The sequence below is a fragment of the Myotis nattereri genome (assembly GCF_964212035.1).
Source record: "Myotis nattereri genome assembly, chromosome: 9".
Classification (NCBI taxonomy): domain Eukaryota; kingdom Metazoa; phylum Chordata; class Mammalia; order Chiroptera; family Vespertilionidae; genus Myotis; species Myotis nattereri.
The window spans coordinates 24,572,966-24,587,064 of NC_138084.1; the positions used below are offsets into that span (position 1 = coordinate 24,572,966).

At 39.7% G+C, this 14,099-nt stretch overlaps 1 protein-coding gene across 1 annotated transcript in view; it reads left to right on the plus strand.

Annotated features, from left to right (window-relative positions):
• LGR4 (leucine rich repeat containing G protein-coupled receptor 4) overlaps window positions 1-12,209 on the plus strand; it is a gene marked incomplete at its 5' end in the record, with an annotated part of 95,518 nt that extends 83,309 nt beyond the window's left edge. Inside the window, 7 exons of the mRNA XM_081100457.1 lie at window positions 1,213-1,278; window positions 2,082-2,153; window positions 3,806-3,877; window positions 4,408-4,533; window positions 5,383-5,498; window positions 5,755-5,838; window positions 9,192-12,209. Coding sequence (XP_080956583.1) covers window positions 1,213-1,278; window positions 2,082-2,153; window positions 3,806-3,877; window positions 4,408-4,533; window positions 5,383-5,498; window positions 5,755-5,838; window positions 9,192-10,468 — 1,813 coding nt within the window. The 3' untranslated portion in view covers window positions 10,469-12,209. The remainder of the gene's footprint in view (window positions 1-1,212; window positions 1,279-2,081; window positions 2,154-3,805; window positions 3,878-4,407; window positions 4,534-5,382; window positions 5,499-5,754; window positions 5,839-9,191) is intronic.
• Between the last annotated feature and the right edge of the window lie 1,890 nt (window positions 12,210-14,099).

Here is a 14,099-nt window from a genome sequence, read left to right on the forward strand (position 1 = left end):
TTTCCTTCATGGATATGAGCGATCATTTTAATAGCCCAGAGTAGGTAATGAGCATTTGAATTTAATTTTAGGGTTATATATATCATTCATCTTCTGACTTTACTTTAAACAAACTAAAACCAAGCTAGGTCCTTCCTTGATTTTTTTTCTTGTCCTGACTCCTTGTTTTTATTCGTTTCCCCAGAAGGGTCAGCTCTCCGTATCCTGCTCTGTCATCCGTAGCCTAAGCACAGCCCAAATCTGTCTTAGATCAGGAACCAACTGAGCATGGAGCTTTCCAAAAACTTTAAACTGTCCTAGGAATTAAAAGTAAATAAAAGATGTGAAAATGTCACAAGAACGAATTATTAAGTTACTAAGTTGTTAATAAGTATTCAGTGGAGAGAGATAGTAACAAAATAAGTGACTGATTGGTTAAGCAGGTAATTAAATGGTGTCGTGGAGTATCAAGCCTGACAATTACCACTAAGAAAAAATTTCAGTGGGATTAACTAAGAGTTAAGTAGTCCCAATACTTGATTTAATATGTTTTTAAAAATATGACTACCACTCCTCTTATAGCTTTTTAATGAAATAACATAGAAATTATTTAGGGTATAAACAATATTGTAAAATAGAATTAAAAAACCCATAACTCTAGGACTTAAACATAATTTTATATATTCCATATTATATTTTTACATTTAATTTTGTTCATTTTACATAACATTTAAAAATATATTTTATATTGTCTGTATTCAACATTATGTACTTGAAGTTTGCAAATCTTAAGCCTGTTGTATCACTAGGTGCTCTAGAAGCTTACATGTCTTAGAAAAAATATAGCTGCTTTTCTTGTTACCTCTTTATTAGAGATAATTAGCATTGCTTTCAATGCTTTTGAGTATAGCTTTTTAAATACAGTTTTCTGCCGAAACCGGTTTTGCTCAGTGGATAGAGCGTCGGCCTGCGGACTGAGAGGTCCCAGGTTCGATTCCAGTCAAGGGCATGTACCTGGGTTGCGGGCACATCCCCAGTGGGAGATGTGCAGGAGGCGGCTGATCGATGTTTCTCTCCCATCGATGTTTCTAACTCTCTATCTCTCTCCCTTACTCTCTGTAAAAAATCAATAAAATATATTTAAAAAAAATATAAATAAATAAATAAATAAATAAATAAATAAATAAATACAGTTTTCTGATAACATTAATTTTTCATTTCCATTGTTTTAAGGGACTTGTCCTACAACAATATAAAAGACCTCCCAAGCTTTAATGGTTGCCATGCTCTGGAAGAAATGTAAGTTGTTCTTTGACTTACTCTTCTTGCTGTGGGGTATATTGTTAATTCATTGAGCATTTCCTATTTTAAATAAATGGCTTTAATATTAAGAAATTAGATATTCATATAATCAGGTGTTCTTACGAATAAATGTCCCATTGTACCAGGTATGTTCATGCAACCAGTAGTTATTAGACATCTATGTATTAGGAATTCTATGAGACACTGTGGGGAGAGGGTGGTGTATACAAAAACACAAAAACTTGTCCTAGCTGTTGAGGGAAACCAGACCTGGGTATCTACTGTGTACCTATATAGGACCTCTCTGATGGAAGTTAATGGGGAGGTGAGGAGAGGAGGGCATTAATTCTCCCATTTTTGATCCCCTCCTTCCTCTATGGTACTCGGTGTGGTTGTGTTATCTTGGGTCCTTTCTCACTGTGTTGTCTTCCTTTTCCACTCCTGAGCAGGGTTGATGAGGAATTTAGATAATTACATATACCCCCCCCCCTCCATATAATTTGGGGATGAAATACCAATTAGTCTAACCATTTCAAGTTATAGATAAGTTTCCTTGACTTTCAACAAGATCAATCAGTTACTTATAAATGAGTATTTAAAGTTAGAAAAAGTTTAAGAAATATTATTTTTCAAATAGAAAATCATTTTTTTCTATTTTTTTCTTCTCCCTCCTCTTCTTTTTCTACCCCCTCTTTCCTCCCTTCCCCCTTTCTTCTTCCCCCCTTTTCTCCTCTCCTTCCCCTCTTTCTTACCCCCTTCCTTCCCCCCCCCCCACCTTCTTCCCTTCCTTCTTCTTCTAGTTCTTTGCAACGTAATCAGATCCGCCAAATCAGAGAAGGCACTTTTCAAGGCCTCATATCCCTAAGGATACTGTAAGTTTCTCTGTGATTATTAGAGATGAGTAAATTTCCTGTCAAGCTATAAATTAAATATATCAGCACAGTTCCCATTTTGATAGATATACTTAAAGATCTGATTTGTTATGTGTAAATACTGTTCTTCGAACTTTACTGCATGGTACTTGACTATAAATAATGTATTTTCAGCATTTTTTACCTTAGCTCATCTCTGATATTGTACATTGATTTAAAAAGAAGAATGTGTACAACCTGAGAGATGCACTTTGTGTTCAAGTCATAGTAATGAGTTTATCCATTCATTAGGCCAGGGTTGGCAAACTGTAATTGTGGGCCAGATCCAGCCTGCCTCCGGTGTTTGTAAATTAGGTTTTGTTGGCACACAGCCTGGCCCCTTTTGTTTTAAGTATTGTCTGAAGCTCATTTCACCATCCTGTGGCAGAGTTCAATACTTGCAGGACAGACCATAGGACCCCCAGAGGTGAAAATATTTGGTTTCTGCCCTGCCCCTGAAAAAGTTTGTTGACCCCTGCACTGGTGTATCTATCATGACAGAGGTGGCTAACATGCAGCAGAAGCACACTTTTATAAAATTGATGTGTATTTGACCATATATGTGTGCCAACGACTCTATGAAGTACTTGGTAATAGAGAGGTGACTGAAACGATCCTGGCCATTGCCTTCCTGGAGCTGCAGTGCAGGACACACACATCACTGAATTAGTGAACATCTGTTAAAGTGCAGGATGCATTAAAAAAATTGACGGTGAAGTGAACTTACGGATACCGCGTCCTGCTTTTCAGCAGCCCCCCACTTAGAAATGAGAAATGCATTCTAGTAGAAAACGTTGTATCGGTGGTGGGGTCACCCGACCTGTCCTTGTCGCCGGCAGGCTTGTGGGTCAGGGCCCCAGGAGGAAGGGGACTGGCTCCTCGCTGCCATCACTTCTGGAGCCCTGATAAGCGACAACAATGAAAAGCTGGCCTTTTTATGATTTGAAACCCAGTTTGTTGAGTTTTCCTGTTATCTAGGAGACGTGTCATGGAATGCATTTATCCAATCTCTGAATTTCCAATCAGGCTCAGTTCAAGTGTGGTTGGAGATTATCTCTCTGTTTTATTATTTCTGTAATAGCAGAATTCCTCAGGGTGTGTTCCTCAATCTGTATGGTTCTGCTGTTGATAAGATGTTTATTTCCTGCTGGGGGGGTGGGGGGGAGATATCTGAAGCCCTTCTGGAATGCTCTTGTTTGCATATTGATTATTTGTCTTCTCTCTGGAGCCTTATCACTAACCTTTGAGAAGGCAAATAATATGAAACCTACTTTTATTTTCAGCTTTGTCAGGGGCTGAGCTTTTTCTCACCTAGTTAATGTTACCAAAGGTTATATCATTATCATTTATATTTTTGAACTGGCACTAGAATGATAAGGGGGAGAAAATTCACAACTGTTTTGAAACAGATGCCAAGTAGAATTACTGCTCCATGGGAACACATTCCAAGACATAGGTTTTTGTGAAAAAGAGGCATTCAGCACCCAAATGAAAATGTTGTTGGACATTTGTTATTGGGGATATTGTGACTACCTCAGATTCTAAAGTGTGGTCAAAGTGACTGCAATTTGAGTTTATTTGAAAATATTAATACATTCTTCTTATAATTGCAGAGATCTGAGTAGAAACCTGATCCATGAAATTCACGTCAGAGCTTTTGCCAAGCTTGGGTCAATAACTAACCTGTAAGTTGACGACTTTATGCAATAATATCAGGAAAGTCACGAATAGTCTACAGAAACTTGTGTTTGTGCATTGATCTGTCTGAATATTTTTCTGTTCAGTTGTTTCCTTGTAATAAAGGCTAACTGCATGGATAGAGTACGAGCTTTTAATATGGCGAGATGCATGCTTAGATTCATCATTTTAACACAGTGGTTCTCAACCTTCTGGCCCTTTAAATACAGTTCCTCATGTTGTGACCCAACCATAAAATTATTTTCGTTGCTACTTCATAACTGTAATGTGGCTACTGTTATGAATCGTAATGTAAATATCTGATATGCAGGATGGTCTTAGGCGACCCCTGTGAAAGGGTCGTTCGACCGCCAAAGGGGTCGCGACCCACAGGTTGAGAACCGCTGATTAACACAACTCACCTTCCTACTGGAACTCTAATGTCTATGTTGTTAACACGTACAGATGTTTCTGTGTGATTTGCATCTTGGGTGATTTGCATCTTGGGAGTTAATTTGCAGTCTTGTTCACATTTTAGAGATGTCAGTTTCAATGAATTAACGTCATTTCCTACGGAAGGCCTGAATGGGCTGAATCAACTGAAACTTGTGGGCAACTTCCAGCTGAAAGAAGCTTTGGCAGCAAAAGACTTTGTTAATCTCAGGTGTGTTTTTGCTTATTTTTCTTTTTTGTTGATGGTGGGGTAGGCCCCTAAATGATAGCGTGTGCTAGCTTTTTGTTTTTTTAATTTAGTGGGGGTATATTTGCTGTGGTTCCCAGATTTTCTTGGAGGCTGTAATTTAAGAGTATTTTCTACCCCAGTCCTCACAGATTTAGTGTAAAATAGAACTTGAGCATCATTCCATAGTTTTTAAGAATATGAATTGGAGTCCCTGATGCTGTCAAAGAGATAACAGAGCTATTCATCAGAACGGTTTTTTATATAGGGGATTTGACATTAGCAACAAGATGACAGAAACCACATAAGTGGGAGCCTATAGAAAATTGATGCAATGCTATATAATACTTTATGGAGACACAGTATTAGAGTGGGGACTTCACTAGCTATAATAGAGAGAGGGCTTAGGGATATTATTTTGGGAGAGGAGAATAAATATTTTCACTATACTTATAAACAAAGTAAATTCATTTAATGGTATAAATTCACAGATGACTTGAGACATTAATTTTAAATGAAACTACCAGTTTCATATGATACATTGGGTGTGGTTGATTCATTTATAAAAGTATGTTACTGTAAAATTTTAAACACGGTTTGATTGAAAAGCATATCTTATGTAAATGGGGAAGCTCATGCTGACACCTGATCCTAGAGCTCTTTTCACAGATGAGGAAATTGAGGCCTGGAAAGGATACTGAGCGTCTCAAAGCAAGTTGACAGCTAGGTCTTTCTGACTCCTGGGCTGGGGCTTTCAGTGACTACAATACTTTTTACAAAACAAGCATGTCTGTGAAGTTGCTGTTCAATGTAGGTTTTACAATTATTTTCCAGGTCATTATCGGTACCCTATGCTTATCAGTGCTGTGCATTTTGGGGCTGCGACTCTTACACCCATTCAAACACGGAAGATAAGAGCCTCCAAGAACACAGTGTGGCCAAGGATAAAGGCAAGTGCACGTACTTGGTAAATTAGAACACGCTTGATGGCATTGATCAAAGTCTCTGTTATTCTAATCGGTTTGTGAAGGATCGGTAGGAAATCTGAGAAAAATGGCATTTACTGTGTTCTTGGCATCTTTAATATGTTATCAAGCCTCGTAACAAGCTGAACTTACCTCATGTACGAGAGACGGGATCGCAGGAAACTGGTTCTTTTGAATCGCATAAAGCTTGAATTCAACACAGCCGATGTTTTGTCCTCAGGTCCCGCTGATGCCGCAGGGGTCACTAGCAGTGCTGAAAATGAAGAGCACAGTCAAATAATTATCCACTGCACGCCTTCAACAGGTATGCCCGGCTGAGTGTGCTGCAGTGTCTTGCTTTAAATGGACATTAGGCAACTGTACCTGAAACTTCTGGGGATAAGTGTGATTTCGGGAAGAGGGAAGGGAGTAGATGACCTCATCCAGCCTGCGACTCGGCGTGGGGTCTGTGCACCAGGAGCTTAGGCATCTCTTGCAGAACCTCCCGTCCAGACCCACTGAATCTGAATCTCTGTCAACGAGCTCCCAAGATGAGGGTCATGAACATTAAATATTGAGTGGCACTTTTTTTTAAAATTTAAATTTTATTTTATTTTACTTTTTTTTCTCAATGCTTAACACTAGAACTAATTCCATAAAGTATTTAACTGATCTGTAAGGATTTTTAGTGGTTTTTTTTTTTTGGGGGGGGGGTTGGTTTTTTTTTTTTTAATATATTTTATTGATTTTTTACAGAGAGGGAGAGAGATAGAGAGTTAGAAACATCGATGAGAGAGAAACATCGATCAGCTGCCTCCTGCACATCTCCTACTGGGGATATGCCCGCAACCCAGGTACATGCCCTTGACCGGAATCGAACCTGGGACCCTTCAGTCCGCAGGCCGACGCTCCATTCACTGAGCCAAACCGGTTTCGGCTTTTTTTGTTTTTTTAAATACATTTTTATTGATTTCAGAGAGGAAAGGAGCGGGAGGGATAGAAACATCAATGACGAGAGAGAGTATCATTGATCAGCTGCCTCCTGCACGCCCCCTACTGGGGATTGAGCTTGCAACCCGAGCATGTGCCCCTGACCGGAATTGAACCCCAGACCTTCCAATCCACAGTCAAACGCTCTATCCACTGAGCCAAACCAGTTAGGGTTGTTTTTTGTTTGTTTTGTTTTTAATGCAAACTTTCCTTTTAATTGTCTTTTATGTCATTGAACTTAGTAGACCTGGGAAAGTTAGTCAGCTGACCATTGTGACTGTGATGTTATATTCTGCCTGTCAGAGAAGATGGATTTAGAATTTTACTGTAAAAGAAAAAACGAGTTGGCTAAATTGCATGTTGTGAAGTAGCTCCCTTTCTTAGCATATTGACAACAGGTCAATCTGGACATTAATTTCATGGCTCAGAATCATACAACATGATTCTCTAATTACTGCTGAATTGTGAGTTTCTTGGGGTGCTGCACATGTGTCCTTTAATACTTAGCATGGAGAATAAGTATAAATAATAAGAATACTTGTGTAGAGAAGAAGCTTCAAGTGGCCAGATGAGTGAATGAGATTGGCAAGAATCATTTATGTTTATGCAATTTGTCTAATTTCTGTATTGTTGGAAGTTAAAGGGTGTAGCTCCCTCACTTGCCCCCCTGGGGTTCTTGTGTTGGAGAATGTACATCAGGAACTGACAACCCAATGAGAAGAGACCAGCTTCATTAAAGGGAGACGAGACCTGATTATGCTGAGGTTCCATTTCCTCCATCCACACTGAATTTAAACATTGGGGTCAACCAGGAGGACGTGAGGTCTGAGCTCACCTCCCCTGGCTGCAGTAGGGATAGACTGCTGCCCGGTCTCCCCGACTCAGTTATAGTAACAGGGATACCTGTGTGCTCACTCAGAAGCCAACGTAGAGGAGAGCAGGAACCTTCTGTTAGAACCAGAGGAGGCCACAGGTTTCCCGGAACAGAGACTGGGCGGGGTCTGCTTCCCGGGGGCTTTTGAGGGAACTGAACTCCACCCCCTAGTCAAACACTTCTCCAAGCCAGCCCATTCTCCCAGGTCTGAGCCATTCCTCCCTGAAGAAGGATGGCTTCAGATACACAGACAAAAGTGAAAGCTTCCTGTTAACACCTCCCTGAGGGGGAAACTTTAAAAATTAATTAATTAGAAACAAGTTTTAAACGTTTCTTGTGCTATTTGGAAGTCCGAATTAAATGGTGTAGACCTGGTTGGTTAGGTTTGTGAATAGCTTAGTGATTAAAATGCTTTATAGCATGTTTTAAACTTCATGACAGTTCAGGAAGATAAGTCAGAACATGTCTTTTAGGCAATTGCAGTACATCATTTTCTTATGCTTTGTAGATATAACTTTGTTTTTCTTTACTGATTTTTAAATAAAACAGTTGTCATTTGTGGCATAACCACCATGTCAAAGTCAGTTACTGGAACATACCATTTAGCTACTAAATTAGTTCTTGCAGTCCTACTTTGAGTTACACAGGATTTTATTGGACGTAGCTTTGTATGAATACTTAACACCAGCATTGTTTAGTCTTCCCTGCACTACCTTAACTGAAACAACTTTGTGCAGGTCAATCGAACACTATGAAATCTCAGTTTCTTTGGATGAAAAATGGGGATAATTACACCCATGTTAATCTACCTCATCAGATTGCCTTTGAAAGCCATAAGAAGTGTATAAAAATTTATGTATACATAATATGATTATTATTAAATATACTGGAACTACGGAGAAAGAAGAAAAGAACCTACTATTACTGAAGTCGAACTCTATACCAGTAGCCCGTTTAGGTACCTATGTGTGTAATACTAAGTTCCACAGCTTTATGAAATGGACATTATTATCCACAAGTGAGAAAATGAAATTTACAGATTTAAGTTGCTTCCTCAAGAAAAAGAGTAGCAAGTTATGGACCCTAAATTCAAACCCTAGTTTATCCAATTCCAAACTCTTATATCAGGTATCTTGCATATGCTAGACACTGTGCTATGCATATTAACTTAGGTGTAAGAAAAAGTGCGGTTTTTCTTTTAGATATCACTATATGAATTTAACAAATATTTAATAAAAGGTAGGGTTTTTTTGTTTTGTTTTTGAAAAGCACTGCTTATTAGTGGACTATTATCCCCAGGGCCTTTGCAATCAGTTATTAGTGAGTAAATGAGTTGAATAAATCCTTGGAGGTCAGATCAGGCAAATCTTTTTCCCTGTATCCTAACTTTTCCCCAAATCAGATCTTAAACTAATTTCAGCCTAAAGCCTGAAACTGGAGAGAGAAGTCACTAATGTATCCCCACCCTTACCCTGTGCTCAGGACCTCAGAAAATAAAGGAGGGAAACTAAGGAAGGAAACTTCCCTTATTTCTCTTTCTGAACCCTCAGTTAGGGACCCTGGAATTGTGCTGACTGAAGCAGCCCATGTCACTGAGAGTGTAGAATAAAAGTAGTTATTTTTAAATAGTCCAGTGCAGTGACTAAAAGAATATCTGAAATAGTGATCTTATCAATTTGGTTCAATTCAGTTTGGTAGCAGATTTAATTATTGTAGAATTAACTATTTTTAGAGTCTTAAGCCATATCATATGGAACATGCTGTTCCCTAAATTATCTTTTTTCCCCCCACCCTCTCTTTGTTCTTCATTTTAGGTGCTTTTAAGCCCTGCGGATATTTACTGGGAAGTTGGATGATCCGTCTTACCGTGTGGTTCATTTTCTTGGTTGCGTTGTTTTTCAACCTGCTTGTCATTTTAACAACATTCGCACCCTGTACATCCCTACCCTCCTCCAAATTGTTCATAGGCCTGATTTCTGTGGCCAACTTACTCATGGGAGCCTATACTGGCATCTTAACGTTTCTGGATGCTGTGTCCTGGGGCAGATTCGCCGAATTTGGCATTTGGTGGGAGATCGGCAGTGGCTGCAAGGTAGCTGGGTTTCTTGCCGTTTTCGCCTCAGAAAGCGCCATCTTCCTATTAACGTTAGCCGCTGTCGAAAGAAGCCTGTCTGCAAAAGAGCTCATGAAAAACGGGAAGAGCAATCACCTCAAGCAGTTCCGCGTGGCTGCCCTGCTCGCTTTCGCGGGGGCCGCCGTGGCAGGCTGCTTCCCCCTCTTCCACGGCGGGGAGTACTCGGCCTCCCCGCTGTGCTTGCCGTTCCCCACGGGAGAGGCGCCCGCGCTAGGCTTTACGGTGACCTTGGTGCTGCTCAACTCCCTGGCGTTCTTGCTGATGGCCGTCATCTACACGAAACTCTACTGCAACTTGGAAAAGGAGGACCTCTCGGAGGGCTCGCAGGCCGGCGCGATCAAGCACGTGGCGTGGCTCATCTTCACCAACTGCATCTTCTTCTGCCCCGTGGCCTTTTTCTCCTTCGCGCCGCTCATCACCGCCGTCTCGGTCAGCCCGGAGATCATGAAGTCGGTCACGCTGATCTTCTTCCCGCTGCCCGCTTGCCTGAACCCGGTCCTGTATGTTTTCTTCAACCCCAGGTTCAAGGAAGACTGGAAGGTGCTGAAGCGACACCTGGCCAGGAAGAGCGGGTCGGTGTCCGTGTCCGTCAGCAGCCAGGCGGGCTGCGTGGAGCAGGATTTCTACTACGACTGCGGCGTGTACTCCCATTTGCAGGGCAACCTGGCCGTGTGCGACTGCTGCGAGTCCTTCCTCTTGACAAAGCCGGTGTCGTGCAAACACTTGATCAAGTCGCACAGCTGCCCCGCCCTGGCAGTGGGCTCGTGCCCAAGGCCGGACGGCTACTGGTCGGACTGTGGCACGCAGTCGGCCCATTCCGATTACGCGGATGAGGAAGATTCCTTTGTCTCCGACAGCTCGGACCAGGTGCAGGCCTGCGGACGAGCCTGCTTCTATCAGAGTCGGGGATTCCCCTTGGTGCGCTATGCTTACAATCTGCCCAGAGTGAGAGACTGAATCGGGGTGTCTGTGACTGCGTCCCCCATCAGCCGCAATCCCCGTGTTCATAGAGTGGACCCTCGTCTGGTCTTTCATCTGGGAAGCACTTCTGTGATCACTGCCTGGTGTCACTTCCAGAAGGAGAAGGTGGCAGACTTTTTCAGAGAACAAGTGCCTGAACGATCCATGGGTGAAAAATCCAGTGTCCGAGCGCGCGGTGTGGTCTATTTGGAACAACTCTGTAACTTGGAAAGGTTTTATGTATATCCTAGCATTCTAACGTTAGGTTTATCTGAAATTTGCATAAGCAGCAAAAAACGTTAACCTGTTTCTGAATGAAGCACAAGATAAAGAACAGCTGTTAATATATTTTAAAGAATATTTTAAAAATGTGGTTTCACACAACTGAAGAAAGTCTTGCTAATTTTACCTAATGTCTGATCATTAATCTCAGGACAACGGACTTCAGGGCCAAAAAGGGGATCGTCTCCCAGGTAGGACTGTGAGAGTGAATGTAGGCCTTAGGTTGTGGCATTTTCTGTTTCCATCTTTGACATAATAGAATCGTCCATTTTCTTGGAGTGATTTGTAAACCTTAAAACCTGAAGATGTTCTCAAAACAATATTAACAACTATTAGATTTTAAAAGAACAGCATGAACATTTGTTTTTAGTCATTTTACATTGCTTTGGCGCCATCAGTCATTTTTTTCCCCTGAGTGTTTTGTCATCACACTACTAGGAAAAGTAAAAGGGCTAATTGCTGTGTGGGTTTAGTAGATTTGGCTAAACTACTAACTAACTTCGGAGTTTAATAGTATCTGAGGGATTTGATGGCTCTGTGTAATGTTCCCATTAATGAACACTTCCTAATATCATTGGCTTTACTGATGTTTTCCAGTTTTGTTGGTATGTTACCTACTTATATTTTGAATTATACAGAAAGAAAACTGTGGTAAGTAATTGCATTTAATTGGAAGAAATTGGGAGTAATTATGATACAAAGCACTTACATTTATTTCTTAGCTGGATTCTCCTGAACTTATGCTGTTTCCATACATTTCCCCCTACAGTAATTTACAAAAAGCCTGTGAAACAACAGTTCACAGCTTAGATACTGTGTTTTTGTAAAACAGGACACATGTCATTAAAAAAGAAGAAGAAGAAGAAGGGATAAAAAATGAATAAAGCTTAGGCCCATGTCTTTAAAAATGAAAAATTTTACTTGATTCTCATCTATAGACTTTTGATTTGTCACGATGTGGGGTCATAAAGTTATAAATGTTCAATATGTTTTTTGAACAATATGCTAAATCAGTAGCAAACCCACTGCCATATTAGTTTTACAGGATATACTAAAAACATTAAGCTAGATTGCAGTTTAATAATTAAACTGTATATACTGTGCATATAATGAATTTTTATCTTATGTAAATTATTTTTAGAACACAAGTTGGGAAATGTGGCTTCTGTTCATTTCGTTTAATTAAAGCTACCTCCTAAACTATAGTGGCTGCCAGTAGCAGAATGTTAAATTGTGGTTTATATACTTTTTTGCATTGTAAATAGTCTTGGTTGTACATTGTCCGTGTAATAAAAACAGAATCTTTGTATATCAAAATCATGTAATTTGTGTAAAATGTGGGAGGGATTTATTTACAGTGTGTTGTAATTTTGTAAGGCCAACTATTCACAAGTTTTTAAAATTGCTGTCATGTTTGTATATTTACACATTGATAAATATTAAATCATAACTTGGTAAAAAAAATCCTAGCTAAAAGTTTTTTCCTTCAAAATTCAAGTTACTGAACACTTTCACTGCATTCATTTAAAAATGGAATAGTAGGTAGATATATAAAATATGTGGTAAATCATGCTATCCATATGGTCATAAATACAATATTATAAGCAGCATTTTTTTTAAGTCACATTTTTTTTATTTATTGCTTAAAGTATTACAAAGGGTATTACATATGTGTCCATTTTATCCCCCCGCCCTAGACAGTCCCCTAGCCTCCCCTACCCCCCAGTGTCTTATGTCCATTGGTTATGCTTATATGCATGCATACAAGTCCTTTAGTTGATCTCTTACCCCCCTACCTCCTGCCCCCCAACCCTCCCCGGCCTTCCCGAGCAGCATTTTTAATTATTGAGTTTCCAGAAAGCAATCTGCTTTGTCTTAATATATAAGTAGGTATAATGAATTTGCTTAGTGTTAAAGTAAGTAAAGTGAAATAATATTTAAATAATTTAAATAATAAAAATATTTCTTATTAAGAAATAAGAGTCCTAGAAGAAATATTAGAGCAGGTTGCTGAAATTTAGAAGATTCTAAGTATGAGCCATACTCATGAAAAACAAATTGAAATTTAATAGAATACCATCAATTAGGTCTTTATTTAAAAGTAGATGATTAAAAACATGCATAATACCATGCATGTTGTTCAATTTCTTAGAAATAACTCAATGTTGACAATCATCAAGCCCTCATGTGACAGATGAGAAAATACAGGGTTTAATGAAATTTAAGTAAATACCTAAGTCACATAGCAAATTAGAACCCAAACCAGTACCCAGTTCCTTTTGAGACATAGGTTTTTGTGTGTATGTGTGTGTTTTTAAATGTGTGTAAGTTTGGAATTTCCAAAACAAAAAGTAGGATAGTGTAATTATTCCTCTTCCCATCCCCTCATCCCTCACTCCTCACCTCCAGTACCCATCCATCACCCACCCAACTTAGGTAATTATCAACAGCACAAGGTAAATCTTGTTTCATTTTCATCCCATTCACTAACCCTTTCCAATCCCTTTGCCCTTAGATTATTTTGAAGCAAATGTAAGACATACTGTTTCATCTGAAAACATTTTAATATGTCTAGGGATACATATTTTTTTTTTATTGTTTAAAGTATTACATTTGTCTCCTTTTTCCCCCATCAACCCCTCCCCGGCCAATCCCACCCCCCAGGACATGCCCCCACCACTCCAGTGTCCATGTCCATTGGTTATGCTTATATGCATGCATACAAATCCTTTGGTTGATCTCTTACCTCCCCATCCCCCCTCAATCTAGGGATACATTTTTAAAAGTTGCATAATATATTGCCGCAGGGTTAAATGGTAATGACATTGTTTTTATACCAAAGAGAGATTTTTAGGAAAAAGTCACTGCACTTATAGGTGTACAAAGCCAGCAAAAATAATCTTAACTATACCATGAAAGTGAAAATAAATGATCAGTAAGACGCGAAGACACTAAGTCGATACCGTAAAACGTAAGAGGAGAGGCCCTCTTTTGAGCTTATTCATACATTTCTATATAATTCTCCCAAACTTGATTATGGCTTCCGAGTCCCAGTAATGAAAAGGCATTGTGAGAGGGGAGACCGCAGGCCTCGATTATGTCCAAGCACCAGCGCCATGCGGCTCTTTGCCTCCTAGCTCCAGTGTTGCGACAGCATAATGTCATAGCTGGGCATTATGATGATTCTGAGGCATCAAGGAAAGGGAATAATTTGTTAAGTAAAAACATTTTAGGGAGGCATAGAAGTATATGGCTTTTTACATCACCATACCAAGAGGTTAAAGTGGAGAAACCTTGTAGTTTAAGTGACATAATTTATCATCTACCATGTTCTCCGTCAGGTCCT